The sequence below is a fragment of the Miniopterus natalensis genome, chromosome 11 (assembly GCF_054644295.1).
Source record: "Miniopterus natalensis isolate mMinNat1 chromosome 11, mMinNat1.hap1, whole genome shotgun sequence".
NCBI lineage: Eukaryota > Metazoa > Chordata > Mammalia > Chiroptera > Miniopteridae > Miniopterus > Miniopterus natalensis.
In genome coordinates, this window is record NC_142091.1 from 69,299,957 (window position 1) to 69,318,182 (window position 18,226).

General features: G+C 54.4%; 2 protein-coding genes across 6 annotated transcripts; one reads left to right on the forward strand and one right to left on the reverse strand.

Moving 5' to 3' along the window:
* The first annotated feature begins 399 nt into the window (after nucleotides 1-399).
* SMTNL1 (smoothelin like 1) lies at nucleotides 400-7,168 on the forward strand. Of its 5 annotated transcripts, none has more exons than XM_016200447.2 (8): nucleotides 400-879; nucleotides 1,147-1,371; nucleotides 1,570-1,699; nucleotides 1,808-1,859; nucleotides 2,880-3,029; nucleotides 3,222-3,336; nucleotides 3,444-3,595; nucleotides 6,900-7,168. In XM_016200447.2, exons 1-8 carry the CDS (start codon nucleotides 400-402, stop codon nucleotides 7,042-7,044), a joined length of 1,449 nt encoding a protein of 482 aa, XP_016055933.2. In that variant the 3' UTR covers nucleotides 7,045-7,168. The 5 variants fall into 5 exon arrangements, with proteins under 5 accessions (XP_016055933.2, XP_087678502.1, XP_087678504.1 ...); XM_087822376.1 differs by having other exon boundaries at nucleotides 400-861; nucleotides 1,096-1,317; nucleotides 1,567-1,699; XM_087822378.1 differs by having other exon boundaries at nucleotides 400-861; nucleotides 1,135-1,317; nucleotides 1,567-1,699.
* Nucleotides 7,169-8,952: 1,784 nt separating this feature from the next.
* On the reverse strand, nucleotides 8,953-15,009 carry UBE2L6 (ubiquitin conjugating enzyme E2 L6). The gene is made up of 3 exons (XM_016200536.2): nucleotides 14,764-15,009; nucleotides 10,805-10,991; nucleotides 8,953-9,479 (listed from the first exon to the last, which is right to left on the reverse strand). Exons 1-3 carry the CDS (start codon nucleotides 14,983-14,985, stop codon nucleotides 9,328-9,330), a joined length of 561 nt encoding a protein of 186 aa, XP_016056022.2. The 5' UTR covers nucleotides 14,986-15,009; the 3' UTR covers nucleotides 8,953-9,327.
* Nucleotides 15,010-18,226: the final 3,217 nt, after the last annotated feature.

An 18,226-nucleotide genomic window follows, 5' to 3' on the forward strand; every position in this document is an offset into this window, starting at 1 on the left:
CCTGCTTTGGGCTCTGCGCTGAGGTCTGGTCCTCCCCGCGGGTCAGAAGGCTAGCGCGGAACTGCAGCCCCTCGGGGCTTAATCCCGAAGCGGCCCAAAGCACTGAAAAGGCAGAATGTGACCGAATGTTCTTTAAAGCCCAGCCACAACCTGCAGAGGGCGGTAGGTGACCACCACCCAACAGCAGACCAGCCAGCCCACTCCCCGCCTCTGGGGAAGCAGCGCTCAGCCCCTTCATTTCACCCCCGGAAAGTGGATGCTCGGGTCACATGTCCGAGTAGGGGGGACCCAGGACTGAGCCCCAGGCCTCCAGCCTCCGGGCCATCGCTGTCTGAGGGCTGGCCTTCCCCTCATGCAGGATGGGGCATGACCAGGCCTGCTTGTCTTCTCTTTCCAGAGATGGAGCAGAAGGAAGGGAAGCCCTCTGAGGATGCGACCACTGTCTCCCCAGCCGCAGGGACCCCGGGGACGCCGGGAGGTGAAGCCTCAGCAGAGGAGGCCAAAGGCTGCGTGGGGAGCAGCGGCACAGAGGGGCCTCCGGACAGGGCAGGGGAGCAGGAAGGAGCTCCCGCCGAGGATGGTCCAGCGGAACCCCGGGGGGAAGCCAGTGGGCCGCCTGAGGTCAAGGTGGAGTCCGAAGCGGAGGCTGAGCTTCCAAAGGAGGACGGTGGGGAGGAAGAGACCAAAGAGGCTCCTCAGGAGACGACTGATGGGAAAGAAGAGACCAAATCTGAGCCCAAGGAGGCTGAGGGGAAAGAGGGGACGGTGTTGGCCGCTGAGGAGCAGAAGGCTGAGGAGAAGGCAGCCAAGCCCGAATCCAGGGAGGAAGCCAACGTGGAGGCCAAGGCTGAGCTGAAGCCGGCCGCGGGGGAGCAGGAGGCCAGGGCCGGAGCCACGGAGGCCGCCGGGGAGCAGGAGGCCAGGGCCGGAGCCACGGAGGCCGCCGGGGAGCAGGAGGCCAGGGCCGGAGCCACGGAGGCCGCCGGGGAGCAGGAGGCCAGGGCAGGAGCCACGGAGGCCGCCGGGGAGCAGGAGGCCAGGGCCGGAGCCACGGAGGCCGCCGGGGAGCAGGAGGCCAGGGCAGGAGCCACGGAGGCCGCCGGGGAGCAGGAGGCCAGGGCAGGAGCCACGGAGGCCGCCGGGGAGCAGGAGGCTACGACAGCCGCTCAGGAGGAGAGCGACAAGACAGAGGAGCGCAAGGCTGAAGCCCAGGCGAAGGCCAGTGTCCCAGAGGCCAAGTTGGACTCTGAGAAGAAGCCTGCTCGGGAAGATGAGGCCAAGGCTGAACCACAGGAGAGTGACACGAGGGAGGAGGTGGTGAGTGAGACAGGAGAGAGGAGGGAGGAGGCCCCACGGCGTCCTGGAGCCCCTGCCCCCAGGGAAGCAAGGCCCCTCTGCTTTATTTCCTGGGGAAAGTCCAGTCTTCCTCCCACGGGTATCAAGAGCCTGGGGTGGGGGCTGCTGCCCCGTGTCCCAGGCTGCCTTGCAGATCCTTCTGAAGTCCTCACAAAACCCTGGGCAGGCGCTTGTGTGACTATAAGCTCACCCAGATCATGCTGGTTCCAGGAGTCAGGTGGTCCCAATGAAGAGCAGGACCAGAGCGTGGAGAGAGAGTCCGAGGAAGGGGCAGGGGTGACCCCCAGCTCCCCTGAGGAATGGCCCGAGAGCCCCACAGAGGAGGGCCAAGGCCTCAGCCCAGGTGAGTGAGAGCCAGGAGCCCACGGGCTGCTGCAGGGGCTCGCCTGAGGGGCGTGCAGGGAGCGGTCACGATAGACCCACTTCCCTGCCCCCTGCTCCTTTCCTGCAGATGGGCTGGGCCCAGACACCGCAGCTTCTGGAGAGACCAGTCCTTCAGCCAGGTAATGTCCAACCCCAGGGTCTTGGCTCCAAATCCCCCTTACACCTGCTCCCTTCAAAATCTCCCCTCCCCAGCACCCGATCTCAGAATTCCAGGGTTCCTGGCATTTAGCCCCTTTCCCAGGCAGATCCCAGGAAACTGAAGGAGCCAGAGCTTGGAGCCAAGGGAGCATGCAGGACACCCGGTCCACCTCCCCTCCATCACTGGCCCCTCAGCCTCCCTGACAGGTCTTACAGAGGCCCTCATCCTGCTGCTCAGCATGTTTCCATGGTGCCAGCACCATCCACAGAGCATGAGCGGAAAGCCTGAGTTTGGACAACTCTGCCACTTACCAGCTGTGTGACCTTGGCCATGGCACTTTGCCTCTCCTCATCTGTGAAGTGGGCGCAGTAACTGTACCTCCCTCGCAGGATCAGTGTGAGGCTCAAACGATGTAATGTGTGCAAAGCACTTAGCACAGTGCCTGGTGCCCGGCGGGTGCTGGAGAAAATAAGCCTGATTCCTGCCACCGCCCAACTCTAGTCATTAGAAGAATCTCCCTTTATTTTGACCCGAGACCCACTCCGTGTTAGTTTCTCAAAGAAAGACAACGGGATACTCACTGAGCGTCAGGCAGTTATGCAGCTCACTCTCCATCCCCCTTCTCAGCCTTAGGGCACCTTTCAGCTAGGCGTGTTCTTGCCCCCATTTTACAGATGAGGAAGCTGAGGCTCAGAGAAGTAACATGAACAATGCCAAGATCACACAGCAAATAAGAGGCAAAGTCAAGATTCAAACTCAGGTCAGACCTCAGACTTGCCGGAGTTCTGCCCTCACGTCCTGCCAGACCACATGCTCATTGCACCTCCCGGGCCCTCCCAGTGCTGGGCACAGAGGAAACGGGTGCCAAGAATAGGTGCCCCAACTGTGCAGCCCCTTCAGACCGCAGGGACCCCCACCCCCAGCCAGCCCCTGACTCCTCCCTGTATCCTGCACTGGCTGGTCCCAGCCCTCTCACTGGTCTCTGAACCTTTCCACATAGTGAGCCTTCACACAGCGAGGTGCCCCAGAGTCCCTCGGAACCCCCTCCCTCACAGGAGAAGAAGGCACCGGAACGCAGGGTGCCAGCCCCCGCCAGGCCTCGGGGAGCCCGCGCACAGAACCGCAAAGCCATCGTGGACAAGTTTGGCGGGTAGGGTGCAGGCGAGAAGCGGGCTAAGCTGGGCTTCCCCAGGGACCGTGGGTTGGCCGGAGGGAGGCCCAGGGGGTGGGAACAGCCCAAGCCAAGGTGGGAGGGTGGACACGGGCTGGGGCTCCTCCCTGATGAGGCCTTCGGTGGCCTCCTACCTCTGTGGCTTGGCCTTCTCCCTGCCTCCGCTCACAGGGCAGCCTCGGGGCCCACGGCCCTGTTCCGGAACCCGAAGGCAGCCGGGGCGGCCATCGGCAGTGTCAAGAACATGCTCTTGGAGTGGTGCCGGGCCATGACGAGAAACTACGAGGTGCGCAGGGCACCGGGACCCTTCCCCAGGGCGGCAGTGGGCGGAGGATGTGCGTGGCTCAGAGCCCAGAGGCTGGGAGCTCACAGGCCGCCTGTCCCCGCCCGCAGCACGTGGACATCCAGAACTTCTCGTCCAGCTGGAGCAGCGGCATGGCCTTCTGCGCGCTCATCCACAAGTTCTTCCCCGATGCCTTTGACTACGCCGAGCTGGACCCCACCAAACGCCGGCACAACTTCACCTTGGCCTTCTCCACCGCAGAGTAAGCCGCAGCAGGGCCAGAGGGGGGGCGCCGGGGCGCATAGACAGGCCTGCCCTCACGGGTCGGGGGATGTGGCCGCACATTGGTGTAGCCAACAGCTTACGACCGCCAAGAACTTCAGGACAAAGCAGCAGATAATCCCTGCTTGTCCGTGGCTTATACTCCGGGGCGAGAGGGATCATAGACACACGTAGGAAATATGGGGCGGGGGATAGGTGCTATAACGACAGTGCTGGCGGGGGGGGGGGGCAGAGATAGAGAGGAGGAGGGTTGGGTCTGCTGTTTTAGACAGGGTGGTAGGGAGATTTGGGGCCAGATTCTGACTCGGCCATTTGTTGGCTGTGTGATCTTGGACAGGCTCCTTAACCTCTCTGAGCCTCCATATTCTGATCTTTAAAATAGGCACGAGGTTTCCTCTTCCTCAGGGCTATTGTGAGAACTGAGTAAATAAGTCCCTATGTCAGTCCTAACCCACAGAAAACACTTCAAAAATATCTTAGCTGCTGCTCCTGCCTGATAATAAATGAAGTCACAGATGTTAAGATAATTATTATTCGCTTTGGGACCTGGAGGAGGCTTTATTACTGAGACTCATAGCTGGGTGCCAGGGGTGGTGGTGGGAGGGAGAAATGGGTGGTACTGGAAAGGCAAGAGGCTGTGAGGAACAGTGTGGCCCAAGAAAGAACCTGAGAGGCAGAAGCGGCTGCGCGACTGCCAGGTGGGGCAGGGGGAGGCACTCCCGCCACCAAAGCACTAAAGCCAGCCTTAGCCCAACGTCTCCATCTCCACACGCCAAGGCCTGAACACCTCCTGATGGCCCCAGGGAGAGGCTTCTGAGCCACCTGGTAGAGACAGGGCTGTGTGCAGAGGGTGTGGCCAATGAGGGCAACTCTGGGGATATTTCTAAAGCTCTGGACAGGGCAGAGGTCACTGCAGATGTTAGCAGCACCCTGGTCTGGGAAGCTGAGCCATCTGGTCCTGTCCAGCCTGGCCATCAACCTACAGGGAAGCTGGAGACAGCAATCTCCCCCTCTCTGGGCCTGCATGTCCCTGTCAGCAAAATGAGAACATTGGATATTGGTCTGGGCTTTTCAAATGGGTGTTTTTTTCCCAGCAGATTCCTCAAACAAAATATTAAATGAATGCCCCACATAGAAGAGATTAAAGGAGAATCTTTTTGGGTTGGGGGGATTCCTAGAGCTTAATGCCCAACCTCCTTTCCCAAGATGGTCCCTGAAGCACGTCTGTAGGGCCCTAGGGGACCAAGAGTGCCATTTGAAATCACCAGACTTGATGTTCCGGAGGATTCCTTCCAGTCTCACACTATCCTGCCAAGGGAAGAGATGAGTGCCCTGGGGTGGGGGGCTCAGGGGTTCAGAATTTTAACGATGATAACAGGGCACATGTATTGAGAGCGATTGTCTGCGAGGTGTTCTAAGTGCGTTCCTTGGCCTTACCCCATTCAAGCCTCACAGCAATCCCGGAGTGTGGATACAGGTAGAGATAAGTTTTGTGACATCCTGGGTCTGACAGGAGAGTTGTGGCAGAACTGGGATTGGAAAGTGAGCTCCTGGTCGGGACTGAGCGCTCCAAGTGAGACGGGCATGCAGCTCCGTCCTGACCAGGTGTCCCTGGCCTGGGGGACATGGGTCATTCTCCTCCTCCTGCAGTTGCCTGGCCTTGGTTCCGAGCCAGGCAGAGCCACAGGAAGGCAGAAGGAATGATCAGGGCTGACAGGAGGCATCAGACAACAGCAATGTGGTGGGGACCGTGGGTATTGAGGGTGGAGAGTAGAGGTCGAGGTGCTGAGTTTGAATCCTGCCACCTTCCTCTTTAGCTCTGTGACCCTCAGTAGCTGACTTAACCACCCTTCTGGGTTAGAGTGAAGATTAAGTGTGCCAAGTCAGGTGGCCCCTGCCAGGGCCGTCGCACCTTATGGCCCTGTTCTAGAACTCTACGCTGATTCCCATGGAGTCCGGGGATGACAGGGGAGCAGCCAGTGCTGAAGCCCCCAGCGGGCTCCGTCAGCTGTGCTGCTGGAGGAGCATGACCCCCCTCCCCTGTGGAGGGGCACAGGACCCACGCCCAGAAGCCGAACTCACTGCACTGGTAGCAGAGAGCCCGTCCCATTCTTCGAAATCCTCCAGCCTGTGCTCCTCCCCTGGCACCCAGGCCAGTCCAGCTTGGGTTTCGGCCCAGCTGTCTCAGCCCCAAGGGAGGATTTCTGCTGGGACCCTGGTTTCTCCTACTGCCAGCACCCACAGCAGTTTGGCAGGCTGGGGCTGCCGAGGCCTGGCTTCAGGGCATGGATGCCAGGGGCATCAGGCCAGCCTGGGGTTGAGTCCCAGCTAGGTCACTCACTTCGACCTTGGGCAAATCCCCAAAACACTCTGAGTCTCCGGTTCCTCTTCTGCTGGTTGAGGACGGTTGGAGGTGTAAATGAGACCGTTCAAGGGGAAACACTTGATAAAGCTCCTGGCACATGGGTAGCAAGGCCCCAGCAGTGGTTAGCTCAGATTATCCTCCTTAGCAAAGCCAGGAGTGGCACGTTGCCCAAAGAGCAGCTGGGAAGTTAGAAAGGACTTGCTGCTAACTTCAAACACATCAAGCACGCCTACCTCAGGGCCTTTGCACACGCTATTTCTGCTGCCCGGAATCCTCTTCCTCAAGATATGTACATGATTTACTCCTTTTAAGAGACCTTCCCCGAGCACCCTTTTAAAAATACTGCCAACACAGGAATGTACTCTGCCTCCCTTCCCTGCCTTATATTCCTCCCTAGCAGCTCTCACCATGCGATGTACCATCTATTTCATGTGTCTGATCACTGTCTTCTGCCATGAGAATGTCAGTAACACAACAGCAGGGAAGACTGGGTTTTGTTCAGTGCTGAATTCCCTCAGAAAATACATGGAGACTGAGTGAAGATGGAGATGGTGCAGTTGTAAACGAGACTCTAGCTAGGATAGGGGTTCTGTCCTTTAAACTCTTCCTGAGGGGCCTGGCCTTCCAGAGGACAGGTGAAGAAGCATGTGGGAGGGGTGGGTTAATGTAGAACTGGAGACCAGAGGGTCCTGCTCCACAGGAAGCCACAGGGCAATGAAAATGTGGCTTTGGAATCAGACTGTCAGTTTTGACTGTTGGGGCCTCAGTTTCCTCATCTGTACAATGGGATAGTTGGGCTAAATGACTCCCAGCTCCCACACACACTTCGTCCTTGCTGGGCTGCCCCCACCCCTCCCCCTAGCTCCCATATTCTTCACCTTGGCTCTGTTCCTCGCCCCACCCCACCTCTGCCTCTCAGGAAACTGGCCGACTGTGCCCAGCTGCTGGAGGTGGATGACATGGTACGGTTGGCAGTGCCTGACTCCAAGTGTGTCTACACCTACATCCAAGAGCTGTACCGCAGCCTAGTGCAGAAGGGACTGGTGAAGACCAAGAAGAAATGAGGAGCTGACCAACCCTGTGGGCAGAGGTGGGCAGGGTGCCCAGCTGACCAGCCACAGCCCCAAGGCTTCCTTCTGCTCCAGCGACAAGACATCCGGGGCTTGGGCAAAGGCAGGTGGCTCCAGTCTTAACTGCATTAAAAGTGCTTTTGTAAAATCCTGTCTGGCCCCTCAGTGTTCCCTCCCCATCCCACCCAGGAACCTCTCACTCTGGGATAATAAACCCTGGCTGCCAGGGTTTCTCACCTGACATTTCCTCACCTGACACAATTATTTTAAAAGGATTTTTAAACTGACTTTTAGAGACAAAGGAAGAGGGGGAGAGAGAGAGAAACATCGATCAGTTGGCTGCCACCCAAAGGCCCCCTACCGGGGATTGAGCCCAAAACCTAGACATGTGCCCTGACCCAGAATTGAACTGGCAACCTTCCAAAGGTGCACTGGACAACGCCCAACCAACTGAGCCACATGGGCCAGGGCTGACACAATCTTTTCTACAAGCATGAAAGGCATCTGGGGAAGAACAATGGCCTGGGTCCCACCATAATTGGCTGTGTGACCTTGGGCTAGTGAGTTAACCTACCTGAACCTGTTCACCATCTGATTGTGGAAAAAAGGAGTTCGAACCTCATGGAGGTGTTGAGGGTTGAATGAAATAATGAAATGAACAAAAAGCCTTGCCTGGTGCCTGTCACATAAGTGTTCAGTAAGTGGTGGCCAAGAGTGAAAACAAATCTTACATTTTGAGCCATCAGTGGCACTTTTCTCAAGTCTCTTCCCTCTTTCCACACGTCTCCCAGATCAGAGAATTCCAGGGCAGGGCTGGACTAGAAGATGCTCTAAAAATCTCACCCAAACTAGGCTAGTGGGGCCTGCAGTGAATGATACCCCACACTTCTGTTTCTTAAGAGCAGATGGTTTTCCAGGAGCTCAGAACCGTCGCCCAGAAAGTTCTTCCTTCAGGTTAAGTTCATCCCTCCAACTCTGGCTGAAGTTGTGGCTTGTTTCTGTCTTTCCATTGCTAATTAGAGACGAACTGAGGAGCTGATAACAATGTCCTACGAACAATCCTGTCTGGCTTAATCAGCCACTTGGGCAATGCTGTGCTGATGAGAACAGCCCATGAAAAACACAAAAATGAAAACCAGCTGGCGCTAAGGCAGGAGGTGACCTGGCAATCCACTGAAGTGTCCTGTGCCTCCGCTGTCTCATCTATAAAATGAGGACATACCCCTGTGGATGTGTTGACGGTCCCGCTGGCCAGAATGGCCCAGTCCCTTGTGGTCCCACAATGTAACCTTGGGGTTACCTGAGGCTTGAGGCCATCAGTTCATGGGCAATAGGGTCACACCTTTTATTAGGCAGCAGCTAAACCCCCAGACTCCGCTTCTCCTGACGAAACCACTCCATCCCCTCAATGAACACCGAGTCAGACTCCACAAGTCATCTGTGACTTTAATGGCTGGAAGAACACATGGTTTCTGTGACTCCCCCTGGACTGGAGGGGCCATTCCTCCTAACCTAAGGCCTGGTCCCCAGGAAGTGACAATCTAATAGTATGCAAGTGGTTTGGAAACCATGTAGTCAGATTTCTGGGATAGAGATCAGATTCTTCACTTAGTGCAGGAGTGGGGAACCTATTTTCTGTCAAGGGCAGTTGGATACTTATAACATCATTCTCGGGCCATACAAACTATCAGCTTAAAAATTAGCCTGCTATATTTGGTCAAACATTTAATTAACTCACCCCTAACATGATGGCTGGAACTGCTTCTCTTAGGCAGGGCCAGACCAAATGATTTCGAGGGCTGGACATTCCCTACCCAACTTAGTGATTCATCAGTAGAAAAGAACAGGTTTAGCCCCTAAATCTACACGTGTAATCAACAAATCACCCAACTGCAAATCACCCAACTGCAAATCCGTTCCATGTGCTCTGCCTCCTGCCCCTACGATTCTGGTTGGCTGCTGGGCTCACTTCCTGCGAGCTGGCCTGGAAGGTGACCCCTAAGATGGAGCCACCAGTGAGATCTGGCCTGTGACTCTGTGAAACTAAACTGCCTGGCTCTGGAGCACAGAAAGGGAGAGGGAAAGCACATCTGTGGCCAGGTGAACCTAGAACTGGGTCCACACCTACCACACACACAACTAACGACTAACAACCTAAGAAGGAAGAAAACAGAAAAACTGAGCAGAAAATGGGCAATCAAGAGCTCTGGTCCCAGTCCATAAAGTGTGTCTGTCCATCAGGCCGACAGGGTCTGTTGCAGAGGGACAGAACTAAAGTTAGGAGGGCCGCTGCTCTCCAAACTTAAGGGTGAACTCTTCGGCTCTCCTGTTGAACTGCTCTGGGTCCTGTGTTAGCAGGTCAGCAAGCTCCAGGCGCAGGGGCTCCTCCAGGTCCAGCTTATTCACCAGCACGTTGAGGGCTTCCAAGACTGGGGAGAGAGGCCAGGTCAAAACATGAAGACAGGGAGAAATATCCTGGGAGGGGCCCGCTAGCTGCCCACTCTCAGATCCCCCTGAAACTCCATGCTCACTCCCCGGGAATGCCCAAGGAAGTCCTATCTCTCAGGGTGACTCTACAACCAAATTGAATGCCCCTCACATCCCTGGCTGACGATGCCAAAGGCCTGACTGGTTCTATAAGGGGTTATCAAACTATGTTCCACGGTGAGATACATGGGGTGTCTGGGTCCCACTCCTTTTTCAACAACAACCACTCTGTTTTCCTCTGTTTGATATTAGGATTCCAAATAAACGTTTATTTGGGAAAAGAGATTCTGAGGCTAAAGACTAGGCACCACTACTGCCTGGTTGCTCCTGATCTTTCACAGATGCCTTTGGGAGCCCGGAGAAGGCAGGGGCCCATCTCCCCAGGCACATCGCATGCGCACAAACATGCAGCTCTGAGGTAAGAGTGCTTCACGGACCCCTAAAGGTCATCCAAGGAGCACACCCCACCCTTGCCCCAAGATCCTTGTTGCCAGGGCTGAGAACTCCTGAGATGGTCCAGAGGCAGGATAGATCACACATTGACTTGAACCACTAGCCACGTGTGGTTAAATTTAAATTAATTAAAACGAGCTACAATTGGGAACTCAGTTCCTCAGTCGCATTGGCCACATTTCAAGTGCTCAATAGCCACACGTGGCTAGTGACTATGGAACTGGACAGTGCAGCCACACAATATTCCCATCACAGCAGAAAGTCCTGCTGGACGGCACTGCGCTAGTCAGCTAAGCCCGGCTTCGAATCCCAGCGCTGCCACTCGCCAGCTGAGTGACCTTAGGAAAGTGCTTCCCCTCTCTGGGCCTTAGTGTGCTCCATGGAGTTGCTCAGGGGATTAAATGAAGTTATATGTGAAGTTCTCTGTATTGTGCTGAACATGCTTAATTCAGTGATGTGGATTATCATTACGGGGCCAATCCCCTCAACTGTCAGTTAGGGCACTGAGCCCCGGAAAGGAGTGGAGACTTCACCAAGGCCCACAGATAGAGAGCAGCAGCCTTCTTAGCCCCAGCCCTTCCCTCTACAGCCCAGCTGCCTCTCTCCCACCACCCACAGCCACGCTGCTGTTGCACCTGCCCAGGTAAAGAACCGAGGCAGGAGCAGGTATCTCAGGACGCGGCCCTTTATCCAATGACTGACTCTGCTAAGACCCACAATTTTTATCTCCTCTCTTTTGGGCTTTTCTGACCTAAAACCAGCCCTGTAACCCCGCTCCAGCACTGGCCCTCCCTGTGGGCCGGGCCCAGCCCACCTTGGTAGGCCTTGGTATAAGGCTTCCAGTTGTCATTGCTGATGATGGGTAGGCACACCTGGCCGCTGACGTCCACGTTAGGGTGGTAGATCTTGGTTAGGAACGTCACCGTGGGGGGGAATAACGGATACTCCTCGGGGAAGCTGATGCACAGTCTGAAGGCCCTGAGGTTGTACGGCGGCTTCTCCTGTATAAGAAAAAGGGTGAAGCTCCATCCCGAGGCAGGGCTGCTCTGAAAAGATCGCTTTCCTCCTCGGGCCTTGGTCTGGTTTCCCCCTTCCCTGCTCCCACCCCAAGTTCCAAGCATCCTCTACTCCACTCCTAAAAAGAATCATGACGGTACCTGCATTCATTTGGCAACTGAGCCACGGGTGAGTGGAAGAGTGGAATCACAAAAGAACGCTGGCCTGGGGTCACCAGTCAGATCCTGGCTTTTGCTGTGTGACCTGGGCCAGTGCCTCCCATTCCTAGGCCTCAGTTTCCTCATTTGAAAAATGGGTCAAGTTTGACTAGATAAGCTCTAAGGACCACCTCAGCTTTCTTTTGTATTGATAATTCACTTTTTCCCCAGTTTTATGGAGAAATAATTGACACACATCACTATAAAAGTTTAAGGTGTATAGCATGATGGCTCGATTTACATATATTGTGGAGTAATTACCATAACAAGGTCAGCTAACACTTAACTTCTCATATAGATATAATGAAAAGAAGAAAAAAAATGTGTTTCTCCTTGTGATGAGGACTCTTAGGATCTCATGTCTTAGCAACTTCCTTACAGATCTGCAGGAGTGTCAGCTACGGTCCTCATATTGTACGTTACATCCCTAGCACGCACTTACCTTGTAACTGGAAGTTTGCATTTTTTGACCACTTTCTTTTATTTCCCCCTCCCTCCACCCTCTGCCTCTGGCAACTACAAGTCTGATCTCTTTTTCTGGAAGTTTGGGGGTTTTTTGGCTTTCACTTTTGTTTTTAGATTCCTCATGTAAGTGAGATCACACAGTATTTATCTTCCCCCGTCTGCCTTCAAGGTCCATCCATGTTGTCGCAAATGGTCATCTCGGCTTTAAAGCCTCTGATGAGAATTACGGGAGAGGATGACACGCATCCTCGGTTTGGGAGCTGTTAGCAAATACAGAGGAATGCCGTGGTTGGGGGTGAGGAAATGGAGAAAGCAAGGAAACTGTAAGAGCTCAGGGGATTGGAGATGTAAAATAGGGCAGGCAGCCACTGTGAAAACTGTACAGTGGGTTTTTAAGAAGTTAAACTGAGTTACCATGTGATTCAACAATTCCAATTCTGGGGATATACTCAAAAGAAGTGAAAGCAGGGACTCAAACAGGTACTGGAACACCCATGGGTATAGCTGCATTACTCACTATAGTGAATGGTTGAAACCACCCAAAAATGCCCACCTACGGAGGATTGCTGAAGGAAAACATGGCCTTGCGCACAATGGGATATTACTCGGCTTTGAAAAGGAGATTCTGACACGTGCCACACCATGGAAGAACTCTGAAGACACTAAGTGAGACAAGCTAGACAAAAAAAGAACACCTTTTGAATGATTCCACTTTTGTGAGATACTTAGAATAGTCAAACTCATAGACATAAATTAGAAAATTAGTTACCAGGGACTGGAGGGAAGGAAGAATGGGGAGACTACTCATGAGTACAGAGTTTTGGGAAGATGAAAAAGTTCTGGAGATGGATGGTGGTGATGGTTACACAAGAATGTGAATGTACCCAGGGCTACTGAACCGTAAACGTAACAATGACTAAGACGGGAAATACTGTCATGTGTATTTTACTATGATTTAAAAGAAAGAAAAAGAAAGGGGAGGAAGGGGAGGAAGGGAGGGGAGGGAGAGAGAGAGGGAGGGAGGGAGGGAGGGAGGGAGGGAGGGAGGGAGGGAGGGAGGAAGGAAGGAAGGAAGGAAGGAAGGAAGGAAGGAAGGAAGGAAGGAAGGAAGGAAGGAAGGAAGGAAGGAAGGAAGGAAGGAAGGAAGGACGGACACAGGGGCTGGAGTGATCAAGGGTTGGAGGCTGCTAGGACCCAGAAGGAAACCCGCCAGAGTTTGAGCACCCTGAAGGTCTGCCTGAGCACCTACTCTGTGCTGCCCTGTGCTAAGGGCTTGATACATATTAGCTCGCGTAGCAGAGTGTAGGGTTTACGTGGACTTTGGAGCCACGCTGCCTGCATGTGATTCTTGGCTCTGCTACTCACTAGCTGAGTGACCTTAGGTAAGTAACTTAACTTCTCTGTGCTTCCATATGGGAATAATAATATACTGCTTCATAGGACTTATGTGAGTATTAAACGAGTTAATTTATGCTAAGAACTTAGAACAGGGCCTGGCACATGACAAGCACTACGTATGTGTCAGCTGTTATGGTAAGTATTGTGAAAACTCATGACTATCAGCATTTCCATTTCCAGAAGAGGAAACTCAAGTTCAATGGAAGTAACTTGCCCAGGGCCACAGTGGCAGTTCTGGAATGGGAACCCAGCGCTGCCAACTCTACATCTCCAAAACATGAACACTCTGCACCCCGAGACAGAAGGAACCCCAGAACCTGGGTGAGCCCAGTCCATACTGGTGCCAAAGCTCCAGACTTTTACAGAACCTTTGTTACTGAGGAGACAGGACAAAGAATTACATATGCATTTAAGCAGTCAGGGTATGAAGAGAGCTCCTCTTCCTTGGCAGAAGGCAAAACAGGAGCCATAGTGGTCTTGGGTGTGTCTGAAATAAGAGATGGGACAACTACTGAACAGATAAAATGTCTCAGCATTTATGTTCTTGATAACAAGGGGCTGGGACCCAGGAAGCAGAGACGTGGCCAAAGGTGAGGCCTCACAGAAGGCTAAGTGACTTTTGCATCTTATCTGCAAGCTTTGAAATCTGAACAACACTATTCCGCTGTAATTAAGCACCACCACTGTTGGAGGATGGGCTCCTGGAGAAAGTATTCTCAGTTCAATGCACTCATTTTTGCGTCCATTATCCCCGGCCCTTAGGGATATTGGGTGAAATGTGCTTTATTTTGACATCCGTTTACCGATGCTGCTTCCGTAGATGTCAGCTTCGCTGACTGTCTTGATATAACAAATGTCTGGAGAACACTTTGAGGTTGGCAAAATTGGGGAAACTACTCTTTACCCGCTACCAACCATGGGAAACAGGAAGTTTACCCCTACCCTTTGACAAAGGTCCAAGAAATCTTTTTTTTTTAAAGAATGAAATCTTACCAGCATGGATGAGCTAAAGGGTATCATGCTAAGTGAAATAAGTCAAAGACAAATACCATATGATTTCACTTATATGTGGAATCTGAAGGATATAAACACACAAACAAAACTGAAACAATCTCATAGAAAACAGGTTGCCAGAGGGGAGGGGGGCTGGCAGACTGGGTGAAAAAGGTGAAGGGACCGAAAGGTACAGGTTGGTGGTTACGGGATAGTCACGGGGATGTAAAGTACAGCATAGGGAATACAGTCAATACTACTCTGTAGGGTGCCAAGTGGGTACTAGAAATATCAGGGGGAACACTGTAAAGTAGATGATTGTCTAAACACTATGCTGTGCACCTGAAACTAATACAGAATAATATTGAATGTAATCGGTAATTGAAAGAATAACTAAATAAATTTTAAAAATAAATAAATTTGCTACTAAAAAAAGGTTTATTTTTTTTTAATGTCATGTGTCTGCTGAAGTTTCTGTGGCGGGTTTGGTAGCTCCTGGTTTGAGGAAGGAGTCTCCTACTAAGGTCCAGAAGTCTTTTAGCTCTTCTGCCTCAACCTCGGAAGCAACCCCTCTACCAATGACAGAGGCAGTAAATAAAAGAACTCTAAGGCAGGGAAATTTCTTGCCCAGTCCTAACCACCCCTGCCCAGGCGCCTGGCCTAAGCCACCCCAACCCCAGGCCAGGCTCCCAGAGACACTCACGGGCAGGAGGAGTGCGTGCCACACCAGGACATCCGCGTCACTGCTGGACAGGCCACACAGGTACGGGGGAAGCTCCTTCTGAAGGTCCTCCAGCTCCTGAAGGACACAGGGAGGGGTGGTTGGCCTAGTCTCCCCTACTTCAGCCACCTCCCCCTGCCCCAGCATAAGCTGTCCTAAGTTCCCAACGGGGCAGAGGCCGGTAAAGTCAGAGCCCCCACTCATGGAGCACTTAGTATGTCAGGTCCCATGCTAAGTGCTTTAAGTGACTTGGCCGGTGTTAGCCTCACACAGCTCTGCAGGTGCCAGGTCAAGGGGAGATGAAGGTCACTGCTTCCAGATGTTAGAACTTAGAAGTCAACTCTCTTAGGAGCCTGGAAACCATGGCACTTAACCTCTATCCTCTAGTCCTTTCTCTGGAGTCACAAGGTCCCAGAACCCTCCCTCCCTCTGTCCCTCCCTTGCATCCGCTAAGTGTCCAGCATGAGAGTGTGTCCTTACAGTGCTCTTGGCAGCAAAGGCATCACCCTGTACCTGGCAGACTCCTCCATCCCAGGGTGAGAGGAGGGAGATGACTCGGACCACTGCAAAGCAGAAGTCTACACCAAGCAGAGAAACAAGGGGACACGAGGGACTCACCTTACTAGAAATGATGTCCAATCACCTGGACATCACTGAATTCTCCCAACAGCCCTTTCCTGAGCACCCTCTATTCACATCTGACTGAGACAGGGCCTAGCCCTCGAGAACTTCACTGGAGCAATGGAGGACCCAGGGCTGTGATTATGTGGACAATGTATAGAGACATAACAGGGAAGGAGAGGAGGGGACAGCAGGAAGGCTTCGAGGAAGGTGACAATGAGCTGGACCATGTGGAATAAAAGGAGCCCACCCTGCAGGGAAGGGGAGAGGCACCAAGGCAGAGGGCCCAGTCAGACAAATGTGTACAGTGTGTCTCATGCAAGGTTAATAGTTACAGGAAAACGGTCCCATGGTCAAGTGCATTGGGGAACACTAGGCTAAACAGATTTCTCCACAGCAGGACTTCCCAAGTCTTTAATATGCTGTTGTGGGTCATGAACCTCCAGGGTGTGAGCCCACAGCACGCAGTACTTCTCAAACTTATTTGACCAAGGAGCCCTCTCCCTTTCAGGGTCCATCCTGTGGGACAACACACCTTTTTTGGGGGAGAGAAAATAAAAGATACAAAGATGTTCAAGGGCAGGTCATATCCTCTGGAACACAGAATGGGTGTGAACCACTGGTTCTCTATAAGGGAGACTTTACCCCCCCACCCTCCCCCAGAAGACCCTTGGCAATGTCTACAGCCATTTTTGGTTTTCACAAATAGGGGATGCTACTGGTATTTAGTGGGCAGAAGCCAGGGATGCTCATGAACATCCTATAAAAAATTATCTGGCCCAAAATGTCAATGGTGATGGTGTTGAGAGACCCTAGTGTAAACAAAGGCAGAGGGAAAGCTTCCCACAGCCCATCCACGGTTGGGAAGGGATCCCTTAACATCATGGACCACCCAAACTTTATCTGCCCCTCAATATGTAAACACAGTCCTGTCCCCCATTTCCTAGGTTTTAGCCCATATTCCATCTCTGTTCATGCCAACAAACTGCTTCTGCCCAAAGTATCTGACCCTCATTTACCTTTACCCCAACCAGAAGCATCTGCTACTCCAAGTCCTAGTTCCAGTATCATCTGTGGCTCTCTGGCTACAATGAAGACCAAGGTTGGAGGGGAAGCTGTGGGACGGACATTTCCTGACTTACTACAACCTGGGCACACTGGTATCTCACATAAGTGAGTTCTGCCAAACTCTCCCCAAGCCTGAGAATGTGGAAATCCAAGCAAGACACACAGCTCTTTCCTGAGGCCTAGAGGAAATTAACTGACTCAGAGGAACAGAAAATGAAAGTAGAGAGGCCACTGAAAGGACCTGCAGGTTGGAGCCCCATCCACCTGAACTCGAAACCAAGCCCCGTCACACCCTATTGGGTGACCCTGACCGAGCGATTCTGAGCTGAAATGTTCTCATCCGTGCAACGGGCGGGGCATATGGCTTAGCTCACAGGGTTGCTGGGAGAATTAGATGAAATGACTAATGTAAACCGTCTGACGCTATATGGTGCCAGTGGGATAAATAAATACCTACGACAGCTCCTAGCTCTTTCCCACTTAGCTGGAAAGCCCCTCTGCCCTGGTTTGCTGCCAACCTCTAGATTTCAGTTCTGGGCTGTCTGCTCCAGGTGCCCCAATCTGGGACCATCTTCCTCTCAGAGGCTGAGGGCAGCAGGCACCCCCGGCCACCCTCTCAGGCCTGTCCCCCCACTCTGCACATCAGAGGGGCACTTCTGAGAGAATCAGAGTCCGGGGGATGTGAGGCCCACCAGGACTGCTCTTCCCTCCCCCTGGGCCTCCTGACTCCACCTAGTCCTAGAACACCCTGGGTTTCCCCACCTCCTGGGAGAAATCCTGTTCCCCATCTTCCCGACCTCAAGCTGTGGCAAGCAAGCTGAGCGAGGGCAGGAGTTTTCTTCATCTCTGCACGCAGTAGGCATTCGGCATTTGTAGAGCGAATGAATGCACACCGCGGACTGCACAGGGCACCTTCCAGGTCGGCTTTGGTAGCTTTTCCTCCCGAGAATGCCCGGGGAACCCTGCTCCCGGCCCCCCCCGGCCCCCCGGACGGCGCGGGACGCGGGGATGCCGCAGGTACACGGAGGCGGCGGCCCCGGGCTCCGGCGCAAGCGGCTCTGCGGGTTCTCCTCGGCTCACAGCCCGCCGCGCCCCACCCGGCCCCGGGAACCTGCAGCCCCCGAGCCGAAACCGAAACCGAAACCGAAACCAGCCTGCGGGCGCCCGCCTCCCGCGCCTCCCGCACAGCTCAGGAGCCAGGGCGCGACGGGCCCCCCGCCTCCCGCGCCCCGCAACAACCACTCCAGCACCCGCGCCCTCGCACACCCCGTCTTCCTCGGGGGGGGGGGGGGGCTGGGCTCAGCCAGCCCCGGGTCCGGGGTAAACCGCGCGCTCGGGGCGCCCCGGGGGGGAAGGAGGGGCAGGGCTGAGGGCGAGGCCCCCCGAGAAGGGTCATCCGCAGCAGTTACCTTCGCCACCCGCTTGCTCGCCGTCATCCCGGGACCAGTGCGGGATCGCGCGGCGGCAGCCACGGTTCGCTCGGGCGGGAGGCCGGGCCCGCCCCCCGCGGGGACCGCACCCCCGGAAGCCCGCCCGCGCGCCGCTGCCCCGCGCGCGCCCCGCGGGCCCGTGGGAACCCGGCTGTCCCCACCGACTCTGCCGGCACCCGGAGGCTTCCGAGGGCAGGAGGCGGCCGTGCCCCGGCCCGGTCGCCAGCGCGGCGCTCTCGGGCCCCGGGAACGCGCGCCCGTTGTCGGGGGACCCGCGGCCCTGGAGCGCGCGGGGCAGCCCGACCCTGGCGTCCCGCTGGGGGGCG

Bases quoted from the DNA above. Each gene is read 5' to 3' on its own strand.
- UBE2L6 (XM_016200536.2), bottom strand. From the start codon at position 14,985: ATGAGTGGGGGCTCTGACTTTACCGGCCTCTGCCCCGTTGGGAACTTA. The intron at 10,992-14,763 runs GTGAGTGTCTCT...TTTCTTATACAG, and splicing joins GGCACGCACTCCTCCTGCCC to GAGAAGCCGCCGTACAACCT. The intron at 9,480-10,804 runs GTGGGCTGGGCC...CTCTCTCCCCAG, and splicing joins TTATACCAAGGCCTACCAAG to TCTTGGAAGCCCTCAACGTG.
- SMTNL1 (XM_087822375.1), top strand. From the start codon at position 400: ATGGAGCAGAAGGAAGGGAAGCCCTCTGAGGATGCGACCACTGTCTCC. The intron at 1,700-1,807 runs GTGAGTGAGAGC...CCTTTCCTGCAG, and splicing joins GGGCCAAGGCCTCAGCCCAG to ATGGGCTGGGCCCAGACACC. The intron at 3,596-6,899 runs GTAAGCCGCAGC...TCTGCCTCTCAG, and splicing joins TTGGCCTTCTCCACCGCAGA to GAAACTGGCCGACTGTGCCC.